Source organism: Dipodomys spectabilis, unplaced genomic scaffold (assembly GCF_019054845.1).
Source record: "Dipodomys spectabilis isolate Male_0828 unplaced genomic scaffold, ASM1905484v1 ptg000096l, whole genome shotgun sequence".
In the NCBI taxonomy this organism is placed as follows: Eukaryota; Metazoa; Chordata; class Mammalia; order Rodentia; family Heteromyidae; genus Dipodomys; species Dipodomys spectabilis.
This window is the reverse complement of record NW_024870773.1, coordinates 8,553,655-8,581,476: the sequence shown is the minus strand read 5'-3', so window position 1 is coordinate 8,581,476 and position 27,822 is coordinate 8,553,655. Positions and strand designations below refer to the sequence as shown.

The 27,822-nt window shown below is 41.7% G+C and overlaps 1 protein-coding gene across 1 annotated transcript in view; it reads left to right on the top strand.

Moving 5' to 3' along the window:
* The first annotated feature begins 14,941 nt into the window (after window positions 1–14,941).
* Gpr158 (G protein-coupled receptor 158) overlaps window positions 14,942–27,822 on the top strand; it is a 340,812-nt gene continuing 327,931 nt past the window's right edge. The window contains exon 1 of the mRNA XM_042686137.1: window positions 14,942–15,846. Within this exon, the coding sequence (XP_042542071.1) occupies window positions 14,942–15,846 (905 nt within the window). The remainder of the gene's footprint in view (window positions 15,847–27,822) is intronic.

Genomic DNA, 27,822 nt, shown 5'->3' with positions numbered 1-27,822 from the left:
ATTGCAACAATGAGATATACAAGATGTTATATTGAAAAACTTTACAACGTCGGCCAGGGGTGGGGGGTGGGGAAGGGGGGAGCAGGGGTGTGGGGGTATGGGAGGGAGATGGGGAGGGATGGGAAGGGGAAACAAGAGAGGAGGCTACAATGCTTGATAAGAAATGTACTCATTACCTTGCCCATGTAATTGCAACCCCTCTGTATGGTATTTTCACAATTGAAAAAAAAAGAATTTTGGACTTAGGTCTTCTCTTTCCCTCTCTTTCATTCTTGCTCTCACTCTCTCTGTATCTTCTCTTCCTCTTCCTCTACTTTGCCCACCCTTCCTTCCTCTTTCAGCAATCATAATCACCACTCTGATTATGAGGTGAGCAGTTTTACTTGGTTGCATAATGTACAATGGAACAAGCCAGTCATTGATTAGAACTTCCAGAACTGTGGGCCCAAATGAGCCTCTCTTGTTAAGTCGGTTATCTCCAGTATTTGTTGTATTGCTGGAAAGCTGACTAACATACATAGCAAGAGGGTGGTTATATAAAGACATAGTGGAGCTTAGAATTGGTAACCTTTGGTGAATTATTGACTGCAAGGAATGAGGAAGAAGAAGAAACAACAAAAGAATGACTCCAAATTCTTGAAAGAATGACTAGACAAAGTGGGATTCTCTTAGTTCAGATCAGGAACAAGATTGGAAGTAAGATAAACTTTATTTTTTTTTAATATAGTTTAAAAAGCATGTGTTATGTGCTGTGGATTTGCCAGCCCTTCACATAACATCTTGATCTTCTCGACAGCTTTTTGAGATAAGTCTTGTCACTATCTCTGTTTTATGAAGGAGGAAATTGAATCACAGAGAGGTTAAGTGCCTTGCTCTGGTCACTTACCTAAGGAATGGTGGAGAAGCATGTGAAACCAGAAAAGGCTGTCACAGTGACTTCCTCTGTGAGATGAAATTTACATCTGTAGCAGGGGTAGCATTCAAGGGTCGGGCAGTGTCTAATTGCTAGTACCCATCTGCAAGATGCAAATCCAGTTCCTTTTTTTAAATATTTCTTTTCAGTTTTCTTTTGCGAGGTGTGTGCACTCTCAAGGCTTGAGCAGAGTTCCACACTCTTCTCTTTCAAGGCATCTCCACTCTCACAGATGCAGCCAGCAAACCTACCCATGGGAAGACTCCAAAGCATTTATCTCAGTCCTTGACAAACAACTTCTCTGAACTCTAGTGGTACCTCTTCAACTGCCTGCTAAAAATTCCTAATTATGTAACTGCTGCCATCAAAACATTTAGGCCCTTATTAAGGCTCTCCAACTAACCATCTGTGTTAATCTGGGAACGATGCACACTTTTTTCCAGCACCTCTGTTTTTCTTTCTGCAACAAAAGGTGGTTTGAAGTAGAAGCACTACAGTGCAGTCAGTAGAGGCCTCCGATATTGAAATACTGACAGAAGCTTTTTACTCTGCCTCATTCTTGGAATTATTACTGTGACATCTCATGCAATCTAAGTATAAAATGCATAACATTTAGTTTCCTTCTTCAGTCTCACTAGCTATATTGCTGCTATTCTTGTTTTTGTTGTTACAGTTTTTGTGGTGCTGGAGGTTGAACCCAGGGTCTTGTACATGATAGACAAGTGCTCTACTACTGAACTACCCCAAGCCAACACTAGCCACACTTAAATGCCCAGTTGCCACGTGACATTAGTGGTACTATAACAGGCAATGCTGACAGAGAACATTGTCATCAGTGAAGAATATTCTACTGGATAGCTGTAAATTAATCAACCATTATGTCCAAAGCCAAAATGTCTAAAGGCATTATGTCTAACTCACCATGAGCTCAAACTTCACATTGCCTAATGTCTCAATATGTCGCTCAGAAACCATCCTTAGGATCTGAATTATGCCCTCTTCCAATTCTTAGATGGAAGCCCTAATGTTCAATGAGACTGTATTTGTAGATAGATATGTTAGGCTTTGACTCTATCACTTAAAAGAGGGCACTAATCTGACAGGGTTTGTTTTCTTGTAGGAAGAGAAAGCGACCCCAGAGATTTCTCTCGCTGCACATACATGGAGGAAAGGCCATGTGCAGACATAGCAAGACATCTGTCTACAAATCAGGAAGAGAAGCCCCATCAGAAATCACCCCTGGTGGCACCTTGAGCTTGGACTTGTAAGCTTCTAGACCTGTGAGAAAATAAATTTCTGTTCTTTAAGCAGTCTAGCCTGTCACATTTTGTTATGGTATCCTAGATGAATAAAATATCGATTCTCCAAAAATCTACCTTTGAAGCGTGTCCCATTCTACCCAAATTGAATACATCTCTTTCTTTTCTTTTAAACCTAACTGCCTTTCTCATATTTGAGATATTGTGCTACCTGCTACCATGCTCCTCTGCTACGACACTCAATTTATAGATTAACCGAAGGCCAGGTATTAGATTGTGTCAAATACGAAATTTTTTTTTGTACTGAAGATTGAACCCAGCCCTCACCTGCTAGTCTTCCACGGATCTCTCTGTGGCAACCTATGCCAAGTTTTCACAAGCAATGTCAGAGCATTGCTGTTTCTCTGAGGTCTCACCAACAGTTAGTTCCACTGCTCTTCCCTGGGTTTGAACTGAGTATCATATTGTGGTTTAAGTTCGCATCTCTTTGAATTCACATATGGTTGAATCTACCTTCATATGATTATTATCTTGTGTGGGTGTGGAGGTAGGTGTTTAAGTCCTTTTGTTTATTGGGCTGTCTACCTTCTTGGCTTGGGGAATTGCCTGAGAAGGAGGTGTCTGTGAACTATCTGCTGCCAAAGTTGCTAACAACTATGAGAATGATGACCTCAGTCCTATAGGTGGATGTGTAGAATCCATTTATTTAAAGGATCTCTGTTCCCACTGTTCTGCATAGATCAGGTGAGCATGTCTGTGGATGTGATTTTGAACTCCCTCTGTTTCACTGGTCTGCCAGTCCCTTAGCCAATACCACAGTGTCTCAATGGCTTTAGTTTTATAACAAATTTGATACCTGGCCTTTACTCGTTTTTCACTTGCCTCAGTCCTTTGAAAGTTAGGATTACAGGCGGGTACCATTGTAGTCAGCTATTTTCTTTTCCTTACTTTAGAAATTCTGCCATAATGATGAGTCAAATGCCAATAGTTATACTGGGCAATTATATCTGAATTCATTTTAAAGACACCTAACTGGGTCCACTCTCTTTTTCATCAACTATGCAGAAAGCATCTTTTTACTTAGTTGTTTTGTACAGTTGTGTAATTCATCCCTTAGACTGCACCCTGGGTTATTTGGGGGGGGGCGGGAGGGATAATCTAAGTCATAAAATACACAGAAATTAACCAAAACTTTTTTTTTCCCTGGTACCTGGGTCTGAACACATGTCTAAACTTTCTTGGTTTGACTGGCTTGTGCTCTACCACTTAAGCCATTGCCCAGCTTTTCTTTTTCTTTTTTTTCTTTTTTATCAGTCTGGGTTTGGGCACTGTCCCTGCGCTCTTCAGCTCAAGGTGAGCGCTCTACCGCTTGAGCCACAGAACCACTTCGGGTTTTCTAGTGTGGGTTTTTTTTTTTAAATTGGAGATAAGAGTCTCACGGACTTTCCTTCCTGGGTTGGCTTTGAACCTTGATCCTCAGATCTCAGCCTCCTGAGTAGCTAGGATTACAGGCATGAGCCACTGGCGCCCCGGCTGCCCAGCTTTTTGCTGACGATTTTTGTATATGGAGTCTGGAAGACTTGTTTTTGCCCAGATTAGCTTAGACCTTTGATCCTCTAGGAGGATCCTGGAGGATCCTGGTCTAGCCTTTTGAGAAGCTAGGATTTTAGGCATGAGCAAGTGGTGCCTAGTCAATAAATCATTTTTACCAACTGTCAAGACAGCAATACATTTTCTTAGTAACTTCACTCTTCAATTACAATGAGATCACACTTACCTGGAAAAAGGCTATAATCTTGAAATGTATACTTACAAAAAAGTTGTTTTTCCCTGACAAGGTTTGAGATATCTGCTCTTTGTACCGCCATTCTAAGAGACCCTTGTTTTTACTGGATTTTAATAGTTTTATTGTACTTAAAAAAATCTTTCAGTCTCAGAACTGCTTTAACTCTTGGCTTGAGAAGAAATACATTTTCTTTGAAACTGCAAAATGAAAGTAGAGAAGAGGAGACCACAGTATGAGAGGACAAGAGGAGGAAAAAAACAACAGAAAAGATCTTATTTCCTCCACTCCTGCATGTCAAGGTCATAGATTTTACATCATTGTCCCAAGGAAGGTATGTGGCAGGTGGTAAGCAGAGCCACCTGACAGACCTTCCTGGCTCTGTTTCATAAAATCTAATCCTGATGAGAACAATAATTCTCCAAGAAAAAGTTCCCTTGGTGTGTATTAGACAAGGTTCATGATTCCAGACTGACAGTAACCCAGGTCCTGTTTATTGATGGGGCCCCAGGGAGGCAGAAAGATCTCAGGAAATATTGCCAGATGAGATCTTAGCAGAGTTGTCAGACAAAATACCAGACACGCAGTTAAATTTGAATTCCATTAAATAATGAATAGAGTTATTCATTATTTCAGTAGAAGTATGACCCAAATACTGCTTGGAACATACTTTCACTAAAGAATTATTTATTTATCTAAAAGAAAAAGTTAAGTAAGCATACTAGATTTTTATTTTTGGGTGATTTCCCCCTCCTAAATATGACAAGCATATCAGAGCTCAGCTCTGCCTGTGGGAGATTCCTGTTGACTGTGCCCAGCTTGGCATGCGTCAGAGATCTGCTGGGTCTGCATCCATACAGCCAGGGCCAGTGGATAGCTTAGAGTAAGTACCACAGACAGATCTTGAGACCTTTACCCTGAGTGTTGTCATTGACTACCTAAAGCCATGGAACCCGCCATCAATTTGGTATGGACAGGCAGATCTTTCCAGAGTTGCTGGGACTGATCTCTGATTTGCTCATTGAGATGAAATATTAAAGCAAAAATAATTATTTTGGTGTCGAGCATATTTAAAAATCAGAAATTTCATTTCTGTCTGAGTTTAAGATTCTTACATGTGATACTTCAGAGACAAATATCAAGGGAAGTTTAGAATTTCAAAACCTAAAACGACGCCAGTGGCTCAGGCCTGTAATCCTGGCCAGTCAGGAAGCTGAGAGTTAAGGATCAAGGCTTGCTTGAAGTCAGCCTGGGTTGGAAAGTCTGTGAGACTCACATCTCTAATAAACTACCCAGAAAAGTCTGAAAGTGGCACTGTGGCTCAAGTGGTAGAGTGCTAGCCTTGAGCAGAAGAAGCTCAGGGAGAGTGCCTAGGCCCTGAGTTTAAGCCCCAGGATGGTTAAAAAAGAAGAATTTCAAATTCATGTAGTTTCTTAAAAACTTGTTTCTTAGTGGCCAAACCTCAAGAACAAGCTTTGGTTGTCTTGGGCAGAAGTTAGATTTGGGATTTGGGATGGACAAGTGGTAACAGTGATCTCTCTCAGTGTTTCAGTGTTTTCTCCCTTGGGTCCTCTGCTCTCCCTCAGCTGCCTTTGGTTGCAGAGTGGGATGCCCAGCTCAGACCTGCAGGGCATGCACTCAGCTGGCTTGCTCTGCTTAGTCACAGGTCATCCTGCTGTCTGATGGCTGTGGGTGGTATTAGTCAGACTTGGTCACAAGAAACATGGCAAGAACCAAGAATTGCAAATTCTTGGCCTTCAGCTATGTGTGTCCGAAATAAAAACAGTTCCCAAGTCATGCATATTGCTCCATGCCTCTAGAACTTTGGCTCCATCCTGTGTATGGCTTCCCTCTGGTTCATGAGTTCAGTCAGGCTATGAATGTGATTGCATGGACTTCTTTTGTCCTTGGAATTTAGAAGCCTAGCTGAAGTGGCCAAGTTATTTTCTTTTTAATTTTTTTATTTTATTGTAAAGATGCTGTACAGAGGGGTTACAGTTCCATGGGTAAGGCAATGAGTACATTTCTTGTCGAGCATTGTTACCCCTTCCCACTATCCCTTCCCTCCCCTTCCCTCCCTCACTCCTCCCCCACCCCAAAGTTGTAAAGTTAATGTCCAATATACTGTCTTGTGGGTATCATCGTTGCAATGGGTCATCCTGTGTCCTTGTTTCAGCATTTTGTTATTCCTCTCCCCAAATTAGACAAATATATATACAAGATGCAGGGTACCAAAATCAAATGCTGTGACAACAGGGGATATTACCATAAGGGGAAGAACATACAAAGGCCAAGTTATTTTCTTGGTTGCTTACCTCTAGACTCCAACCCTAAGATATCCCATAAGCTTTTACCTTCTTACCATCCAGTAATAATTGTCCAACTTAACCAGAAAAAGAGCTTACAAGAGATAACTGAGAGATCTTGGATCAAGGATCTAGAATGGAAGAGCTGGACCACCAACTCCATGATATATTTTCCTCTAGGTACCCACTAGCTTCCTCTGACGTTTGCTACAATCTGTGATGATTTGTTTTGGGAAAGATGCACGATTTAAATGAGGGAGAAAATTCCCAAAGAGGAATTCAAGTGAGTACTATACAAAGTTTTCAGGAGCATTAAAATTCATTTAAAAACGTTATCCTTTTCATCCTTAATGCCCAACACTTATATCTTAGCCCTTGGCCCTGAGCACTTCTGATCCTTGTCCCAAATCTACTCTCATCCTAACAGAGGGTAAGATAAGAGGGTAGAGAAACAGCTTCTTTTCTAACATAAAACCAATAAACGGGAGGTAAAAGCAACTTACCATAATTTGCAGGGAGTTCTACTGTGGTTTATAGGGACTCATTAACTCAGAAATCATTTGACAATGTTGGTATCTGTTTGGGGCTATTTTTCTCCTGAGAACTACTTTTGTCATGATCCCTAGTTCCATTTTAGAGACAAACTTATTGGTGATCAAGAAATGGCTGTATGACACAATAAAAAAAATAAAAAAAATAAAAATTAAAAAAAAGAAACTGCTGTATGAAGTTTAAAAGTCTCTTCCTGTGTTTAACAGATAGTCTATTTCTCATTTTAATGTTTGCTTTGTTTGGAGAAAGTAGAGTAGCAAAAAGCTTAGTTTCAAAGCAAATTACTTGGAATAGAATATCTGCAATAAATTATATTAATATGGGCTACTGAAAACATGGCTGTTTTTTTGTCTTGTTTTTATTGAGCCATCCATCCTATTGTCTCTCACTAATAGTGATTATTGCCAGATATAGGAAGTTTATTATTTATATCTGAATTTTTAGGTGCCATCATCATCATCATCATCACTGTCTCTTTTTATTGTTAAAGAGGTCAGAGTAATTCTGTGGTCTCAGGTGAGACCTGAATTTAAAAGTTCAGGGAAATGCATCTAGGACCAAGCTGCTCTGTCATTGACCACAACTGGCTTTCTAGAGGGTTTTGCAGGGCACTGTGATCTCTCTGTGTACCCCATGCTGAAGGCTCAGCTCCACTCCTGGTGGGGACACAGCTTTTCATTTCCTCTGCCTTCTGTTCAACACTGTGCATCACACACACGATGGTGGGGGCTCCATCTGGAAAGTGGGTCAGCCAGTCAGTCATAGTGAGTGGATGCAGACTACCTAAGTTTAGACTTTCAGGAAGGGAAAAAGGACTTGATCCCCATTAAACAGAAACAGTAAAAGACTGAAGAAGATGCTACAAAGGTGTGGCATATTGTGAATGATTTACAACTGGGACTAACTCAAAAATCTAGCTGAAGGTAGGCACAGAGGAAAAATCATTCCTAATCTCATTCCCCTGAGCCTGCTGAGCACTGAAATGTCCTACGAGTGCATTGCTGGGTCTTTCTTTAGGCTAAGGTCAGTGAGAATGGCTATGCTACCCAGGAAGAGAAAAACATGTTGGCTTCCATTGGAATATTTACATTATTGGTTGTTTTATGAATTGCTGAAGGTGAGGAGTCACTTTTGTGACATGTAGTAAATGATCATTTATAACAACCATTATTTATTTGGGACCAAGGCCCCAAATGAATAAAGGGTCTTTATTCTCTTTAATTGATCCTAGGACTGTTTGGTTTTTGTTGTTGTTGTTGTTGTTGCTTTTTGTTTGCTTTTGGTACCAGTCCTGAGGCTTGCACTCAGGGCCTAAGTGCTGTCCGTATTTGTGTTTAAGGCCAGGTCTCTACAACTTGAGCTACAGCTCCACTTCTGGCTTTTTTGGTGTTTTAATTGGAGATGATAAGAGTTTCACAAATTTTCCTGCCCAGGCTGACTTTGAACCTCAATCCTCAGATCTCAGCCTCCTGAGTAGCTAGGATTACAGATGTGAGCCACCTGCACCTGGTGACCCTAGGACTTTTGAGTAAGCATAATCCTTGATGCAATATACTTTCATCATCATGATCTGATTTAATTAATGAATGGAATCAATTGATCATTTTAAATAAGCATCTGTGACCTCACCATTGATTACAAAAACTAGGGTACTGCTGCTGTGTATCTAGCTCCATGGCTTCCTATTTCATCCTTATAGTTTATCTCAAGGAGTTCAACCACCTCCCGAACCCTGTGTTCACAATTCCCTGGCTTTTGTTTTCAAATGCATGAATATGCCACAGTTTAACTCTTCTGTGGATGAGCAGTTAGGTTGTTTCTAGGCTTTCACTATTTAAACAATGATGTTATTAAATTCATGTGTACATCACAGAGAATATATATCTATTAAATATATATACTATATATAGTATATGTATGCTTTAAAAATATGCTATCCATACATATACACTAAATATATAAATATTATATATTTTATATATTATATAACATTAAATATTATATATTTAATATAGAATATAAATATATAAATATTAAAATATACTATATATACATATATACTAAGTATATATATATAGTATATATATACTGAATATGTATATATAGTATATTTTTTAAAGCATTTCAGTGGTAATGTAAGAATAGCCCAGGTCATGCCCTTCTCAGAGAAAAGCAGATTTTCTTATTCTAGGATGATCTGGAGTGTTGGTAGACACTGACAGAGAGTAAGAGTTTTAAGGGTAAACTGGAGGAAGATGAGAATAAACTGCTAAATGAAAACCATAAACATCATGGGCAAACTTTCTAAGTTGAAAATAGACAAACTAGAGATACTTTTTTTTTTTCTTAAAAGATTTCAGGCATCTTTTCATTCATTGATGATGATCTCTTTTCCTCTAGGTAAAAACCACTGAACAGTGAAAGTGTACAAAGACAACAGATTATAATGGTGGAAGGGCACACAGCTTTGGTTCTCAAAGTATGGTCTCTGGACCAGCAGTGTCAGAATCACCTGGAATATTGTTATTGAAGAATTTCAGGTCCCATTCCAGACCCACTCAGTGAGAAAACCGGTTAGATGAATCCAATGTTGCATGTCTGAGACATCAGAATAGTCACCCAGAGCATGGTGCTTGCAGACAGATGGCTGCATTATATAGGGAAGTACATTTGTTTGGTTGTTTCCTGCCTATGAAATGGTAACAGCATCAAATTCATAGTGTTGTAATAAAGATTAAATGAGCTAATGTGTGTAAAAACTTTGATAATAATCTTTACTGGTTTTATTGTATTATATTTTATTTTGTCTCAGGTGAGGTTTTATCATTCATAGCCACGCTCTATGATTAATGGATCTTTTCTTCAAATATCTTGAGTGTTTTTCTCCCATAGCTCAAGAAAGACAGCATTCCCCAGCATGAGCTCCACGAACTGTTTGCATCAAAACCACCTGGGGTGCTTATTAAAATGCAGATTCTTTAGTCCCACCCAGATCTGCTAGATGAGAATTCTCTAGTGATACTTCTGCAGGCTGAAATTTCAAATCAACCACTCTTAGATAACGAAGACTTTAACTTCCTTGCTAATGGGCACACGAGACCCAGGGGATAGCCATATGTTCAGGGAAACTCAGAACCTTAGTGAGAACAAGAAGTAGGAGATTTCTGATGTTGTATTCTTTTGAAAGATTGCGCTGCACCTCTGTAGTTTTATTTGCTTTATCAGGAATTTTTGTTGGGGTCATGCTGCTTTGTGTACCTCAGTAAATGCTTTGTTTATCTCAACATTATTTTATTTAAAAATAACATCTACTTGGTAAATCTAGGACTCGTGAGAACAATGAATTCCTGGAAAATATACCTGGACCCATTATCCATCGCTCAGCTGCAATTGTGCCCTTTTACATATGCATCTGATGTGCTACTCTTAACTTACATATGAAGCAAAAGGACTCAGAGAGGTTGAGGAAATTGTCCAGAATCACATAATAGATAATGACAGAACCAATAGAACTGGGTCTCCTAATTGCCCGTCCTTTCTCCCTACCCTCCAATCCTAATCTTTGCTTGTAAAAATGATTTAAAGCAGCCTTGAATTGTTTTGGAGGAAAAACAATGATTACACGTACACTACTCATATACAATCAGATCTCAGAAGTTTTGGATTGCCTTTAATTCCTTTTACTTAAGGATATTCCAATATCTTGTCTTCCTTTTCAAAATCATAGTAAGTCAACCATCTAGTGATAACCCCAAACTCAGCACCCATTTACCCACTGCTTTTTCATCAACACAGCTATGTTCTAAAGCAACTAAACTGACTCTTCATGTTGTGATGGAAATGCCCACAGACTTCACAGACCTTGTCCCACCATTCAATTTCAGTCACACGTGCAATTGAGTTCTTAATTTTGAGTCATACACAAGGGTATTTTATTTACATCTACAAATTACATTTGTGCAATTATTGGGTAGGAGGATATTCATGTCAGCTTCTTATCACGATTATTTTATAAAATAGTTTTCCTTTTAGTACTTTGCCTATTACATAGGAGCTTGGGCTTATTGGAATTGCCTTATGATACTGAGGTCAAACTCAAGGGCTTGAACATGCTGGGCAAGTGCTCTACCACTCAGCTACATCCCTAGGTTCTTTTTGTTTATGAGTATCCTACAATGAAGCTCAAAGCTGCTCTGGAACTTGAAATTCTCCTGCCTCTATCTCCCCAGTCTACCAGTCTGATATTCCAGGTAAACTTTTAAAATACGCTATTGGAATATTTACGTTTTACATGAATCACATGTGTGGCTCACAATGTGTTTTTATTGGGCACTGCTGTTCTAGCTCACCCTAATTGTCTGGCAATGTAGGGTAAAGGTGGTCCACTGAAGGAGATGCTGAAGTTGCAAGATCTTCTCACAAATCACTGCTTTTTTTTTTGTTGTTGTTGTTAGACATGCAGTGGGAGAAGGACCAGACAGTGGCTTAGGCACTATTCTGATACAGTTTCACTATTAAATCCTGAGGTGCAGATGTAGTTTGTACTCTAAGACACAGAAACTTTAAGCATCTTGCTAGAGGTTAAGCATTGCGCTTTGAAATGATGCTGGGACCAAACACAGGTCTTCTGATTATGCTGAGCAATGCTGAAAAGGCTTCCTTTTCAGTTTCATTGTTGTTTCTCTGTGTGTGTTTATATGTGTGTGTTTGAGTGTGTTGGTCCTGGGGCTTTTTCAAGGCCTGAGTGAGGGCTGTCCCTGAGCTCTTTTTGTTCAAGGCTAATACTCCATCACTTGAGCCACAGTGCCACTTCTGGCTATTTTGGTGCTTAATTGGAGATAAAAGTCTCATGGATTTTCTTGCCTGGGCTGGTTTTGAACCATTGTCCTCAGAGCTCTTCCTCCAGATTACAGGCATAAGACACCAGCACCCTGCCCTAATCAAGTTGTATATTAGAAACATTTGAAGAATTGTTACTCAGTGATGTAGGCCTTCTAACAAAGTCAATCGATGAGAATTATATGTATCTTTGTGTAGTTAAATAAATGGAAAATCATAGAGTATACTTTGGTAAATTAAACAAGTAGAAACTCCTTCTGTAATGATTGCTACCCAGGATTAGGCCGGAATGACCTTTGCTTAGCTCAGGAGCATACATACAAAGCGAAATTGAAGCTAAAAGTAGGAAATGAACATGGAAGCTACTTGTAACTAACCACAAATCTAATAACTATTCTTTGCTTAGCTACAGAATATCTCTCTTTGAGACCATGTGCTGTAAAATTCCCATCACTGGCACAGGAGGAAAAGCTCTCCTTTTTTTTTTTTATTGTGAACATACTGTACAGAGGGGTTACAAATACATGGGCAAGATAATGAGTACATTTCTTATTGAGCATTGTAGCCTCCTCCTTTGTTTACCCTTCCCATCCTTTTCCATCCTCTCCCCGTCCCCCCCCAACCCTCCCCCCCCAAAGTTGTAAAGTTCGTTTTTGACATGACAACTTGTACTTCTCATTGCTGCAACGGGTCCACCTGTATCCTTATTTAAGCTCTCCTTTTGAATAAGGAAAACATTTTAAATAATTAACTTTAGCTTTATGATCTTCTAGTTTATTCATTCATTTAGAAAATGCTTGGTGAAAACCTTCCAAGCTTGTTCTGGGTGCTCAAGATACTAGAGTGATCAAGGTAGAGTTTTCTTTTCTTTTTTCTTCTTTAGAGTTCACATTCCATTACTTAGGTACTGTGATAACTTGTGTATGGTTTGTCTCTCAAAAGCTCATTCACTGGGAGCTCAGGGAGGTGGTGTTGAGGTGGTAGAGACTTTAAGGACTGAGTACTAGTAGAAACCAATAGTTCTTGGGGCCTTTAAATGGATTAATGCATTCTCTTTAGAGTGGGTCAGGTTTCATGGGCTTGTATTCATTCCTGTAAGAGTTGGTTATTGTAAGAATAGCAGTTTGGTTCTTCCTGGGTCTCTTTGTTTCCTATTCTGCTAAGCAATTTATTTCTTCCTCTTCCACATGTTCCCAAATATCATGTCATCCGGGTGTTCTCAAATAGCCAGAGGCCTTAAACAAACCTCTTTTTTGTATATTATCAGGTATAATATGAAAGCAACACAAAATAGGCCAAGACATATGTTACCAATAGAGAAGATGAAATGGTGCTTAAAATAAGCACTTTCATCTTGCAAATGCCATATGTGACATTTTTGTTAGTTGGGGATTAAAGTGAATTTTGTTTGTGTCCTTCTTGGAGAATTTGAAAATGGAAATGCATCCATGAAGTATAAGCGCATACAACTCTACTATTAGTTTATTTCCAGAATGACACAAACACTCTTTAATTGCTCAACAAGTTTCAATTGGAATGCGTTATGAGATTACCCAATAATTTAGGAGGTTTGGCATACTCATTGAGGTCTTTTTGTTTGCTGGGTTATTCTAACCTAAAGCAGGACTAACCAGAATTCTTCGTTCTTACCCACTGATTCTAGGAACTCTGTGTCATCACCTTCTGTTCTCACTCAACAGATCAATTCTTTTCCATTCTTTCTCTCACAGTCCACAACTTGTGCCAGGTTCTCTGCCACATTATTCTCACACGATTTCACAGGTTCCTCTCCATCCTGGTCCTTAAGAAGAGATGTCTTATATATGACATTATTTCCCCCCTTGAAACTCAGCCGGTAGATGTCTCTATTACTCTCTCAGAGCTAAGACCAGCCTCAGCAAGTAGGTTTTAATCATTTTTTTTTAAACCCACAACAAGGAAGAGGATTTGGTAATTTGCTTAAAAATGAGCAGATGCTCAGGAGGACACATCTCCTTCCTATGTCCCTCCCCTCCAATTTCAATCAGAAATGACAACTTCTCCCTTCTCCCTCTTTTCCAGGAAAAAGAAAAGGCTACTTGAACTAAGCATGCAGGACGTCAACACCCTCCACCTCGGTACTTCCAAGTTTCCTTGCCACCCAAAGCTCTGACACTTCGCTCCCTCGTGCCCATCCCTTCAGGCTTCCCAGTCATCACAAGAGGGGTGGGTGAAACGACCCTCCTCCTCTCTCTTCCTTCCTCTCCTCCCCCTCCTCTCCCTTCTTCTTCCCTACCTTCCTCTTTTCCTTCTTCCCCATCCTTCTTCCTCCTCCTCTTCTCCCTCCTCCTCCTCCTCCTCCCCACCCTACTTCTCCTCTTCCTCCTCCTTCGGGCCGCCTTGGGTTCAGCACTGGACAGCTCCCGCCCCAGCCCAACAAATGGCAGTCAGCTGATTGACAGCGACGCCGACCAAACAGGGAACAGGACGAGTCGTAGCCGCCCTGCCAGGGTTTGGTTGCGGCCAAGCTGTCTCTTTAAACTGGTTTCCTCCCGAGAGCAGGGTGAGGCGGCAGCGTGTGGTTTGTGGCCAAACCTAAAGGCTCCAATTAACCAGCTGCCTGGCCCGGCCCTCTCCACTCCGGAGGGACGCGCGTCTTAAGAGGAAGCTCTTCCTTGGCGCCTCGGGAAGGACCGGCTCCCGCGCTGGCCGTGCGGGTCCGAGTGCGCGCGGCCAGCCTCTCCTTCTCTCGATCGCTCGCTCGCTCGCTCGGGGCGCAGGGGGGTCGAGGCGGAGCCGGAGCCGGAGGCGGGAACGACCAGCCGCGGGCGGGCGCGCGGTGATGGAGCGGCGTCTGGGGCGGCCGAGGTGGCAGCAGCAGCAGCAGCCGCAGCCGCAGCCGCTCTCGAACACACCTCAATGAGAGCGGCGCTGGAAGCGGCCGAGCCCAAAGACGTAAGCAGGCTAACTATAGCCGCGGCGAGCGCCCGGGGGATGGAACCTGTTCGCTCCGGGCTGCGGGGTGCGTAATCGCCGGCCGCCCCGGGCTGGAGCGGGGTGCAGCCAGCCAGCACTGCCACAGGTGATCGCGTCGCCCGTGACCGTGGCTTAGCCAGCTGGGCCGATCTGGAAACATTCTTATTTGAAAGTCCTTTTGGACCGGCTGCCATCTGGAGAAGGGAGAAGACCATCCTCCTCCTCCACCCCCTGCCCGAGTCCCCCCCGGGGGAAAGTCTTCCTGCTGATCACAGCGATCGCCACCAATCTGCGAGTGACTCCGGGCTTCCCTCCTTTCCTCCCTGCGGTCCGGATGGGCGCCATGGCTCGTCCTTTACTCCTTTGCCTCCTGCTCGCTCACCTGGGATCGGGAGCTGTCGGCGCCAGCCGGGACGCTCCGGGACGGCCCGAGGCGCCTCGGGACCGGGCGCCGAGGGGCCGGCAGCACGCGCAGCAGGCGGCTCGAGCCTCTGCCCCGGACCCCTCGGCTCCCTGGAGCCGCTCCATGGATGGCACCATCTTGGCGCAGAAACTCAGCGAGGAGGTGCCCGTGGACGTGGCCTCTTACCTCTACACCGGGGACTCCCAGCAGCTGAAGCAAGCCAACTGCTCCGGCCGCTATGAGTTGGCGGGGCTGCCGGGGAAGTCGCCGGCCCTAGCCAGCTCCCATCCCTCCCTGCACGGGGCGCTGGACACGCTGACACACGCCACCAACTTCCTCAACATGATGCTGCAGAGCAATAAGTCCCGGGAGCAGAACTTGCAGGATGACCTGGAGTGGTACCAGGCGCTGGTGCGCAGCCTCCTGGAGGGCGAGCCCAGCATCTCCCGGGCGGCCATCACCTTCAGCACCGAGTCGCTGTCCGCGCCCGCCCCGCAGGTCTTCCTCCAGGCCACGCGCGACGAGAGTCGCATCCTGCTCCAGGACCTGTCCTCCTCCGCACACCACCTGGCCAACGCCACGCTGGACACCGAGTGGTTCCACGGCCTTCGGCGCAAGTGGAGGCCCCACTTACACCGGCGTGGTGGCTCCAATCAGGTGCCCAGGGGCCTGGGCCAGAGCTGGAGGCGCAGGGACGCGATCGGTGGAGACAGGAGCCATGTCAGGTGGTCTCCGCCGTTCCTGGAGTGCGAGAACGGGAGTTACAAGCCAGGGTGGCTGGTGACTCTCTCCGCCGCCTTCTATGGCTTGCAGCCTAACCTGGTCCCGGAGTTCAGGTAGGGAGAGGGGGAAACAGTCAAACCCCTAAGTCTCCCTTCCGGTGGTGTCGAGGGTGGGTGCGTGTGCGGGGTGAGGGTGGGGGAAGAACGCACAGCTGGCCCCTCTCTGACACTTTTCTCTCCCACTTTCAGATCAAGGTCTTGGGCTGAAGGATGGCCCCAGCGGGCTCATGTGTTTAGGGGTGAAAGCACCCCGCGTTTGTCAGCTTCAGGCACTTGAGATGACCAGTTTCCCTGCAAAAGGGCCAGGGAAGGCGGAGCCGAGAGACCTCACAGCAGCCTCTCGGTGCTTCCCATCACCCCAATGTATGGGAAGGAAGGGAAGTCCCCTGAGGAGTGGTACCATTGAACTTGGGGGAGCTTGGGGGTACAGACAGCAGGCGGGAGTGCTGAATGTAAGAAGCCAGGAGAAAAGGGAGCTGGAGAAGAAGCGGAAAGCGGAGTTCCTTGTGGCTGCCACTTCGGGGTAGCCTCTGCCTGCTTCCTGCCTGTGTAGTTTGGGGCACCAGTTTGCTGTTAGTCAGCTACAGAGCTTATAATTAAACCTGTGCTATCCCCTGGGCGCTTCTGACCACTCAGCAATGAGTCACTCACAGCAGCAGAGCTGTCTGGAGGATCCAGAGTTGGCATTTTGGTCAGTGTGTTCTTACTATCCAGCCTCCCTCTCTTCCCCATCCCTCTTCTTTCCTTCATTCTCTTGTTCCCTGGGTTAGGTTTACCTCAGGGTTCCTTGTCAATCCTTTCTATGCTCCCATACTTTATTAATGAACCTAAAGTTATCCCAGGGAGGAAGAAATCAGTCCTAATGGAAATGAGCAGTGCCATAGTTCCTGTTTGGAGGTGCAGTATGGCATTTGAGAGAAGGTGATAACTCGGAGTTATCAGGTGGTAACTTCTATCTTAAGAAGAGCTTGACCTTTGAGGTGAGGAGCTCCTGGAAGCAACCTTTAGGAATGATGCAATGGCTCATGCCTGTAGCTGCTAAGATCTGAGGATTGAAGTTCAAAGCCAGCCTGGACAAACAAAGCTGTGAGATGCTTAGCTCTGCTTAACCACCAAAAAGCTGGAGTTATGGTTCAAGTAGCACTAGACCTGAATAAAAAAAAATCTCAGGGACAGAACTCAGGTTCAAGCTGCAGGACTGGCACACACACACACACACACACACACACACACACACACACACACACACACACACACCAAAAGAACAAATGCAAGCAAGGTTTGGGAGAAGGCTATAAACTGACTTCTCCCTAAGTCCCACGATGGGAAGCTCTGGAAAGAAGGTGTTGGAGGTGGGGCTAGGTTGCCTCTTTCCCTTCGAGGGACCTGGGAAGAAGTGAGAAAACTGCATGTGGGTGTTTCTGCACTGACACAGCTTCCATCAGGATGTGACCTGATGAAAATCATCAGAGCAAGTAGTGAGTGATCAAGAGGGAAAGTCAGAGGCTTAGTCATCTTGGTGCTGCCTGTTACTGCTGAGTGGCTTCAATCAAGTTACTGAATCTTCCTGAGAATCATGCAATGATGAATTCTGTAGCTTTTAATGTTAACAATACTTGAGGAGGCATACATGAAAAATAAGCCCCTTTCTTGGACTCTGTATGACCTTATGATTCTTTTAAAGATCATGTCTCAGGGAAGGTGGCTCAGTGGTAGAGCGCTTGCCTTGCATGCACGAGGCCCTGGGTTCAATTCCTCAGCACCAAATAAGCAGAAAAAAAAAAAGCCAGAAGTGGCGTTGTGGCTCAAGTTGTAGAGTGCTAGCCTTGAGCTGAAGAGCTGAGGGACAGCGCCCAGGCCTAGAGTTCAGGCCCATGACTGGACCCCCCCCCCAAAAAAAAAAAGATCATGTCTCGAACCACAACAACATTCCTTCTTTCAGAATCATCTCATTTCCTCCTACAAGAGCTGAGCCCAGCTTTGAATCTTTGTCACAGTGCTTGCTCAAAAGGAAGCCAACAGATGCCAGCAAAGAAAGCTTTTAAAGAGTCTTTCAGGGAGCATGAGGGTCTGTCTGTCTGTCTGTCTGTCTGTCTCTCTCTCTGTTTCACCCCAACCTGACTCTTGTCTTTCTACACATTCAGTCTACGTCAGGCTCTATGCCTCTTCACAGCACTGCCTTATTTAGTTCTTATAACAATCCTATGAATTTGGTTTTATTTTAGTCAGGTGTCTAAAGCATGGAGGGGTTAAATTTCTTGCCCAGAACTACACAGTGGTTAAATGATAGAGCTAGGATTGAAACCCACCTCATCTTGTAATGATGAACCACATTTGGTGAAGGTGGCCTAAAGGTGTCTCATTCAACGTAGCTGACATGTAATAAAAAGGAATGCATTTCCAAGAAGACGAAAACCATTCATTTTCACAATTGTTTTTCTAAGGACCAAAAAGTAGGTTACCTAAAAAAACCCAGTGCCTTACACCAGCTAAGATGAAGGGTCAAGGACACAGAGTCTGAGGCTGTGGAGGACTTCCATGGCTCCTACATGTTCTTAAATATGGAGCTAGTTTAAATGCTTTCTTCAGCCAAGGCACAAAACCAGGATATTTAGTAGCTGGCTCTCCACAGAAGTTGGCTAATCTTAAGAGCTCTTCAAACAACAAGATAAGAGCTCCTAGAGCACATTTGCCCCATGTCCCATGCTCTTCAAAAATAGTGTAGAAAATCTGCACAGATGCTCATTCTAGAAGCAAAGCAACCTTAAAGGGATCAGGAGTTTCCACCTGTTGTTTCTTAAAGAAGTTGAACCAGAAAGGTGAATGAGTTATCCCAATATCACAAATCAAAACTGTAGCAACAACATAAATGGAAAGCAGCCCTCTGCTTCTGGTTTAGAAATATGCTTTAGTATCCATCTAGGTAATACTTTCTGGACCACTGCACATGAACTATGTTGGGTACATATCATGTTCCTTTTGAGACAGGGCCTTGCTAAGTAGCCCAGACTACCCTCAAACTCATGATCCTCCTACCTCTGCCTCCCAAATGCTAGGATTACCAGAGTGTATTGTATTCTCCAGTATCTTTTACAACAAAAACCTGCCCACAGAACACAGCCATTGAGTTTTTATAAAAGATTATTATTCACACATTAGAGATATTTAAACAGGCATTCTATGTCTCTTCACACTTATGAAAGTTTTGTGGTTAATGCTTTATTGTCTAATATGTGTAACCTAATGCATATAGAGCTGGGCGCTGGTGGCTCAGGCCTGTAATACTCGTTACTCAGGAGGCTGAGACCTGATGATCGTGGTTTGATTCCAGCCTGGGCAGGAAAATCTGTGAGACTCTTATCTCTAATAAACTACTCAGAAAAAGCCATAAGTGGTGCTGTGGCTCAAGTGGTAGAGTGAGACTCAGAGACAGTGCCCAGACCCTGAGTTCAAGCCCCAGGACCAGAAAAAAATTATATAGATAAATAATGTTGGATAGGTATAGTATCAGGGTAAATCTGAAATAATTTTTAAAAGCATGCTTTGAAGCTCTAGTAATGATTTTAAACATGTAGAGTGTTATTTTCAAAAAGACTCATGTGTAATGAAAAATCCACTGATAATGATTTACTTATGGAAGAAAAATGGAGGCAAAACTTTGTAGCTAAAATTTTTTTAAAAAAATTTATTATGAAAATACTGTACAGAGGAGTTACAATTACATGGGCAAGATAATGAGTACATTTCTTATCAAGCATTGTTGCTTCCTCCTTTGTTTCCCCTTCCTATCCCTTCCCATATACCACCCCCCCCCCCACCAAAGTTGTATGTAGCTGAAATTCTTGCTGAAGATCAATTAACATATTCCTGGATCTTATAAGATTCAAGAATTTAATTTAATTACATTGTATTTTATTTTTAGAAAATATAAATTGAAGCCAGGTGCCGGTGGCTCATGCTTGTAATCCTACCTACTCAGGAGGCTGAGGTCTGAGGATCATGGTTCAAAACCAGCCTGGTCAGGAATGTCTGTGAGACTCTTATCTCCAATTAACCACCAGAAGACCAGAAGTGGCACCGTGGCTCAAGTGGTAGAGCGCTCACCTTGAGCTGAAGAGCTGAGGGACAGCGCCCAGGCCCAGAGTTCAAGCCCTACAACCGACAAAACAAACGAAACATTTTTACTTGTGACTTTAGATTTGTGATGTCCTTGTAGTGTTTTACTTAAGAAAAGAGTTCTTTGGTTTTTGTATTAACTTTTTTCTTTGTGGTATTTAAAGTTCTACAGAGTTGGATCCCCTTTTTCTGGCGGCAGCTGGAAGTGTTCATTGCCTCAGATGGATAAAAGATGCTTTAAGCTGGATGCCAGTGTCTCATGCTTGTAATTGTAGCTATTCAGGAAGCTAAGATCTCAGAATTAAGGTTTGAAGCCAGCCTGGACAGGAAAGTCTGTGAGACTCTTATCTCCAATTAATCACCAAAAAAACTAGAAGTGGCGCTATGCCTCAAGTAGTAGAATGCTAGCCCTGAGCAAAAGGAGCTCAGGGACAGCACCCAGACTAAGAGTTCAAGCCCTAGGACCAGGACCAGCGCGCCACCCCTTCCCCCCCCCCACCCCCCAAAGATATGTAAGTGTTGTGGAGTTGGAATGAACCTGAGTTCCTTTGGAAATCACTTCTTTTTTTTTTTTTTTGACAAACTGAGCAGAACTCTGGGATTCATTTGGTTTCATGTCACTTTGCAGTTGAGGACACTGTCTCAAATAGCTGAAGGAATTTGTTCAATACTTATTGAGCACCTGCTATAAAAATTGCATGTTTACTTATAAGTTCCATGCTTAGAATGCTTAATTGCTTTCAGATGAATGGAGCAACCTACCAAAGACGACACTGGTAAGTTGGTGAGCCCAAATTAAATGTATATCATCTGTCTGAGGTTTGTGTAATTTTCCTGTTACCATATGCTGCTTTCTTAATTATCTAATTCTGTTCCACTTAAAACAAATTAAAAATAGAGGCTGGTGGCTCATGTCTGTAGTCCTAGCTACTCAGGAGGCTGAGATCTGAGGATAACATTTTGAAGCCAGTGAGGCAGGAAAGTCTAGGAGACTCTTATTTCCAATTAACTACTCAGAAAAAGCCAGAAGTGGTGCTGTACCTCAAGTGGTTGAGTATTAGCCTTGAGCAAAATGAAGCTTAGAGACAGAGTCCAGACTCTGAGTTCAAGCCCTGGGACTGGCACCAAAAAAATAAAAATAAAAATGGAAGACAACATTGACTAGAGTTAATCTATTTATCCCAAATAGGTGATACATCTTTACTGTTTTTAAGTGTCCTGAATTGTGAGAAACATGACAGTCTTGAGTTAAAAGTTCAACTTTCATGTCCAGATGTCTGCTTCTTCATAATTACAACGTGGTACAGGCTTGCTCGTCTACAAACCCAATACCTCTGTACTAAGAATTCTCAAGTGGCCTGGCCGAGTGAACAACAGGAAACTTTGAGAACAGGTCTGATCCATGTGACTCCAGGATCCTGAAAAGTGATATTGATGAGAGGAGAATGTCCCATGTGGTGTTTGGTTTTGTCATGGTAGTAATTCTCTCACAGAGTATTTACAGAAAGTTCAATCCATGTAAACAGAGTTAACCATATAAGCTAATGGAAATGAGAACTCCATTTCAAAATAACTATAAGTATGTTATGAGTTTCCAGTTCTTAAAACATTCCCTCCCACAAGTGTATTTAAGTCAATATGGAATTGTTTCACAGATTTCTAAACCAAGGACCTCAATATAAATCTGTAATTTCCCCTAAGATAATCAATGTTTGGACATTTTAGAGTTTCTTACTTACTCTTAAAAATGTTCTATTTTCAATTTGCCTCTATAATTAGCTTTAAAATTTCAGAAAGAACTATTTATTTTGGTGTGCCAGTGACACAAGATTTTCTTGCCATGTTCTAGAATATGCATTTGAAAGCAGAAGCGGGACTTCCAAGATTGCTAACTGAATTATAAGAGAATATGCTTACCCTCTAGAGAAGGAATTTGTGTCTTCACGACACTAACTTTATGGCTTCAACTTCTTAATAAACCGAATGGTTTTCAACTTCAGAAGGGCAACTGTTTGTTATACACTGTTCAGGTTTTAAGGCTTTTTATTCAGACTTCAGAATGCAATTAACCCGAGCAAACATTGCATATTTTAGAATACTGGGATACCATGAAGTATGTTGTTGTTATTTTGTAGTTCATTAGTACTGCAACATCAGGGCTTGAACTTTTTTCTCTCTTTAATTCTGGTTGGCATTTGAAGGATTTTTTTTTTTAATGCAGAATCACCAATACAGTGCTCTAAGGTGTTTACAACTTAGGCAGCTTGATGGTTATTATGTGCAAATAGACAATTCACTGGCACTAGGGCTGTGTTTCAGAGAATTTAAAGCCAGCAGTGTTATTAAGCTCTTTCCCAGCACATCAACGTCACATACATTGGTGAGGTTTATTTTGCTGATCTTTCAGCCTTATCTGCTCTTCATTTTTCCTTAACAATTTATTTCTGTATGCAATTTCCACTCTGGTTAGAGATTTACTCATTGTAAGTCTTCCTATAGGAAAAATAAAGGTCTATAAAAACATTTAGGTGTGGCCGGTTGTCTGTGGCCAATGACTATAATCCTAGCTACTCAGGAGGCTGAGATCTGAGGCTTGAGGTTTAAAGCAAGTGTGGGCAGGAAAGTCCTTGAGACTCTTCTTTCAAATTAACCACAAGGAAGCCAGAGTAGAGTTATGGCTCAAGTGGTAGACTGCTAGCCTTGAGCAAAAAAGCTCAAGGACAGTGCCCAGGCCCTCAGTTCAAGCCCCAGAACCAAGACACAAAACAAACAAAAAACATTTAAGAAGAGTGCTACTCCATGTAACACTCTTTAATTTAGAAGTTTTAATCTTCTTGGTAAAAGATCTTTCAGTACTTTTCCCTTCCTTCCTTCCTTCCTTCCTTCCTTCCTTCCTTCCTTCCTTCCTTCCTTCCTTCCTTCCTTCCTTCCTTCCTCCTTCAATGCTAAAGCTGTACTAGCTTTAATATAGTAGTACTATACTATACTGTAGTATACTAGTGTAGAAGTTATGACTGAATTTATTGTTTATACCTACGAATATGACAGTGTCTCAAAACAATCCCAGAATGCATCTAGTTGGATACATCTAGTTTAAGCACCTTCAGTGTAGGTAGTATTTATGAGCTTGTATGTGATTTAACCTCATACCAGGAAAATTAATTTTACTAGGTAACAGTGTGGTTGCCTAAGTTTTTTTGGTACATTTTTTTATTGTAAAAGCGCTGTACAGAGGGGTTACAGTTACATGAACAAGGTAATGAGTACATTTCCTATTGAGCATTGTTGCCTCCTCCTTTGTTTTCCCCCTACCATCCCTTCCCTCCTACCTCCACAAGTACCCGCCTCCCCAAACCTGAAGTTGTAAAGTTCGTTTTCAACATAGTGTTTTGTACATCTCATTGTTACAATGGGTCAATCTGTATCTTTATTTAAGTATTTTGTTTTTTCTCTTCCCATCCTGAATTAGAGAAGCTTATATACAAGATGCAGGGCACTGACATCAAATACAGTGAAACTAGGGATTATATCCTGCCAGAGGAACATACAAAGTAACAAAAAATCACATGGTACATTATAAATATGTTAGAAACAATAGCAAGAAAAAAGATATTTGTGTCTCTATCTTGGGGTTCATTTTGCTTAACATCATCTTATATGGTCATATGTATACAGCTTTTGGCCTTTTTTGCTTGTCCTACACATGTACTAGTTATTGCAAATAAGGGAAACCATAAGACCTATGTTTCTTTGGGCCTGGCTTACTTCACTTAATATAATTTTTTCCAAGACTTTGCATTTCCTAACAAATGGGGCAATGTATTCTTTCTTATGGAGGCATAGCATTCCATTACACACACACACACACACACACACACACACACACACACACACACACACACACATCACATCACATTTTCTTGATCCATTCATCTACTGAGTGGCATCTGGGTTGGTTCCATATCTTAGCTATGCTAAATAAGGCTGCAATAAACATAGTTGTGCTGGTAGCCTTAGTATGGCCTTGTTTGTGATCGTTTGGGTAAATGCCCAAAAGTGGGATTGCTGGGTCATAGGGGAGCTCTATGTGGAGTCTTTTATTTCTCCCCTCCTTTCCTCCCTTTTCCTTCTCTGTCTTTCCCTCCCACACTTTTCCTCACCCATGCAAATAGGTAAACATAATTACTATGATTTCGAATTAATTGAGATTTGGTTAATTTTTATTGATTATAATATCTGTTGTAACTTTCCTCATTAAAAAATATAACTTAAACCTGGTGCTGGTGGCTCATGCCTTTAGTCCTAGCTATTCAGGAGGCTGAGATCTGAGAATTGTGGTTCAAAACCAGCCTCTCATCTCCAATAAACCACCAGAAAACTGGAAGTGGAGTTGTGACTCATGTGGTAGAGTGCTTGTCTTGAGCTGAAGAGCTCAGAGACAGTGCCCAGGCTCAGAGTTCAAGTTCTGTGACCGCCAAAAAAAAAAAAAAGTCTCATGGGCTTTCCTGTCCAGGCTGGCTTCGAAGTGCAATCCTCAGATCTCAGCCTCCTGAGTAGGTAGGATTCCAGGGGTAAGCCACCAGCACTGGACTTGCTATTTATCTTAATAATTATTTTATTAAAAATGTAAACTTTAACAAAACATATAACCACATTTTCTTTTTAGTGCATATGAAATACCTAAAATATTGAGCCAGACACTGCAGAAACTTGTATTTTAGTTAGGTAAGACTTATGAAATTCTTTCCCATGACATCTGGACAAGTTCACTTCCATCATGGGAAAATAGCTACAACCGTAGGAATAAAAGACTACTGATAGACTCATTTATGAAGAGGTATATGTGTCTCTTCTTTTTCAAGTGATTAAAAGTTTCTTGATGGAAGTAAAATTTTGTGTAGCAATGACTGGTTTTGGTCAATGAGATTTAAACAGAATTATAGTAGTGATGAACATTTTTTTCCAATTTGTGGTTTGGAATAGAATGAAGAATTTAGTTTCCCTGTTATTTGGTGCCTTAGATGATACCATTAACACTTTGAGCAAATGATCCTTTGTAATGTGGGCTGATACATTCATTTTGGGGCATTAATAGCACCTCTTTATCTACCTGTTGGCTACCAGTTGCAAGCACACATGGATGACCATACCTATAAATACTTTTAAATATCCCTGCTTGTATGGGACAGGGCGCTGGCTTTGTAAGCCACTCATGTAGATGAACATATGTGACATAACGTAAAACATGCTATTTAGAGGGTGTCCTTATTTCAAGGATTCTTCATGTTTGTGTATGTGTACGTAACTTGTGTGCATGTTTATGCACACATACATATATGCATATTTATTAGTTTTTCAGATCATATTTCTACTTACATACAGAACTCAAGAATGAATAAAAGCCTGTACCATCTGATGGATTATTGGAAGTATTAACTAATTTATATTTACATGTCATTAGGGCTCAGAAAGAACATCTACAAGATTATTGGTGTAATTTGTTGCTAAGTATTATTTCACTAAATACAGTTAACTGTTTTATAATTAGCATTTTCCATTAAGAGGTGACTTCTAAAAGGAAATTTGTGTGTGTGTGTGTGTGTGTGTGTGTGTGTGTGTGTGTGTGTGTGTGTTGGAGTATCTAGGGGAACAGAGAAAGGAGTGGAGTCTATAGAGGAATAGGGAGGAAAGAGAGGGGAAGGGAGCTAATAGTGATGAATGAGCAGATGAAAAAACAATAACTAATTTATGATGTTGTGTTATATCATTTTACTTTTTCATAAAGCTCTCCTTACCATGGAGCCACTTTATGTTTATATAAAACTGAACTACTAGCCAGGCACCGGTGTCTCACTCCTGTAATCCTAGCTATTCAGGAGGGTGAGATCTGAGGATCATGGTTCAAAGCCAGCCTGGCCAGAAAGGTCTGTGAGACTCTGATCTCCAATAAACCACTAGAAAACCAGAAGTGGCGCTGTAGCTGAAGTGGTAGAGTGCTTGCCTTGAGCTGAAGAGCACAAGGACAGCGCCCAGGCCCAGAGTTCAAGCCCCACCACTGACAAAAACACAAACAAACAAAAAAACCTGAACTACTCTTCCCCAGGAGATATTCAATTTGAGAAATTCAATTCCTGGGGATTTTATCACTACAGTTGACTGTGCTTGCACTTCAGAACTTTATTTCACAATATAATAATAATTGTTAGACTAATCCAGGGTTATATCATGAAAAGGACCATAATATTCTTATATATATATATGCATATATTTAAGTACTTTATGTCACTTTAACTACTTATTCCACTCTAATTTGTTAGGAATTTGAACTTATTAATAGAAATGAATTTTCTAGAATGACCAAAGTATTTTATTTGTGTAGATATTATTTAAGACCTTAGTATACATATTTAACTGATGATTAGAAGCCTGTTAAGTTAGAAGAGAGTTTGCAAAAACCATGACCATAGGATGGATATGAATGTTTAGGCCTCACAAAACACATTACTTTGGTGCAAACTGATGAGGACTTTCACTGCCCATCCATAATCATAAAATCACAAGAGGTAGGGAGTGAGGGGACAGGCATTTGCTGCTTGTACACAGTGTTAATTATGGAGAAATGAGAGGCAATGAAGAATTTGATCCAAGCTGGCTCATGGAAAAAAAAATAAAGATTGTGATTTTTCTGAGTAAGGCAAACATTTGAGAAGGCTGTTATAGCTATTGACTGAGAAGTAGTTTTGTTGAAAGACTCCAGGAAATAGTAACCATCACTTGTACTAGCCATGGTTATAGTAAAATTGCAGTTGAATAACAGGTGCAAATAAAAAGACACAGAGTAACCAAATAAAGTTTAATTTGTGCTAGTTACTGACTGAGTATAAATCTGTATGGGCAGGACCACATGAAGAGTCTGATAAGGTATTCTTAGTCCCTCAGTTCTTGTGAATGGGACAATAATGGAGGTAGGGTCATGAGTCTATCTTAAAACAACATCTTTAAAATTCAGTAGCTGCTCCTTAAACACAAAGTTTGAAAAAAATAAATAGTATTTGATAAGGTTAAAACACATATAATGCTGGGCGCTGGTGGCTCACGCCTGTAATCTTAGCTACTCAGGAGGCTGAGATCTGAGGATTGCGGTTCAAAGCCAGCCCAGGCAGGAAAGTCCATGAGACTCTTATCTCCAATAAACCACTAGAAAACCGGAAGTGGTGGTGTGGTTCAAGCGGTAGAGCACTCACCTTGAGCTGAAGAGCTGAGTGACAGCACCCAGGCCCAGAGTTCAAGCCCCATGACCGACTAAAACAAAACATATATAATTCCTATTGAGTCTTTGGGATGTGAAGCTAAATTCAAATAATGAATCCATGGACTTCATGAGAAATAATTTTTTTCTTTTTTTATTGTGAAAATATTGTACAGAGGGGTTACAATTACATGAGCAAGATAATGAGTCCATTTCTTATCAAGCATTGTAGCCTCCTCCTTTGTTTCCCCTTACCAGCCCCTTCCCCCCCACCAAAGTTGTAAAGTTATAAAGTTTGTTTTTCGACTTAACATCATGTACATCTCATTGTTGCAATGGGTCCACCTGTATCCCTATTTAAACAATTTGTTTTTTCCCTTCCCCTCCACAACTTATACCAACATCAAATACAGTGAAAACGGGTTATACTGTGGGGGAGGGACATACAAAGCAACAAAGAAATCATCTTATAAATATGTTAGAAACAATAGCAAGCAAGAAAAACCATTTGAGTCCTTATCTTGGGGTTCTTGCCTAACATCAACTTATCTGATCGTTTCTGCTTGTCTCAGACATATACTAGTTATTGCAAATAAGGGAAACCATGGGACCTATGTTTCTTTGGGCCTGGCTTACTTCACTTAACAGAGGGTGAACCAATTCAG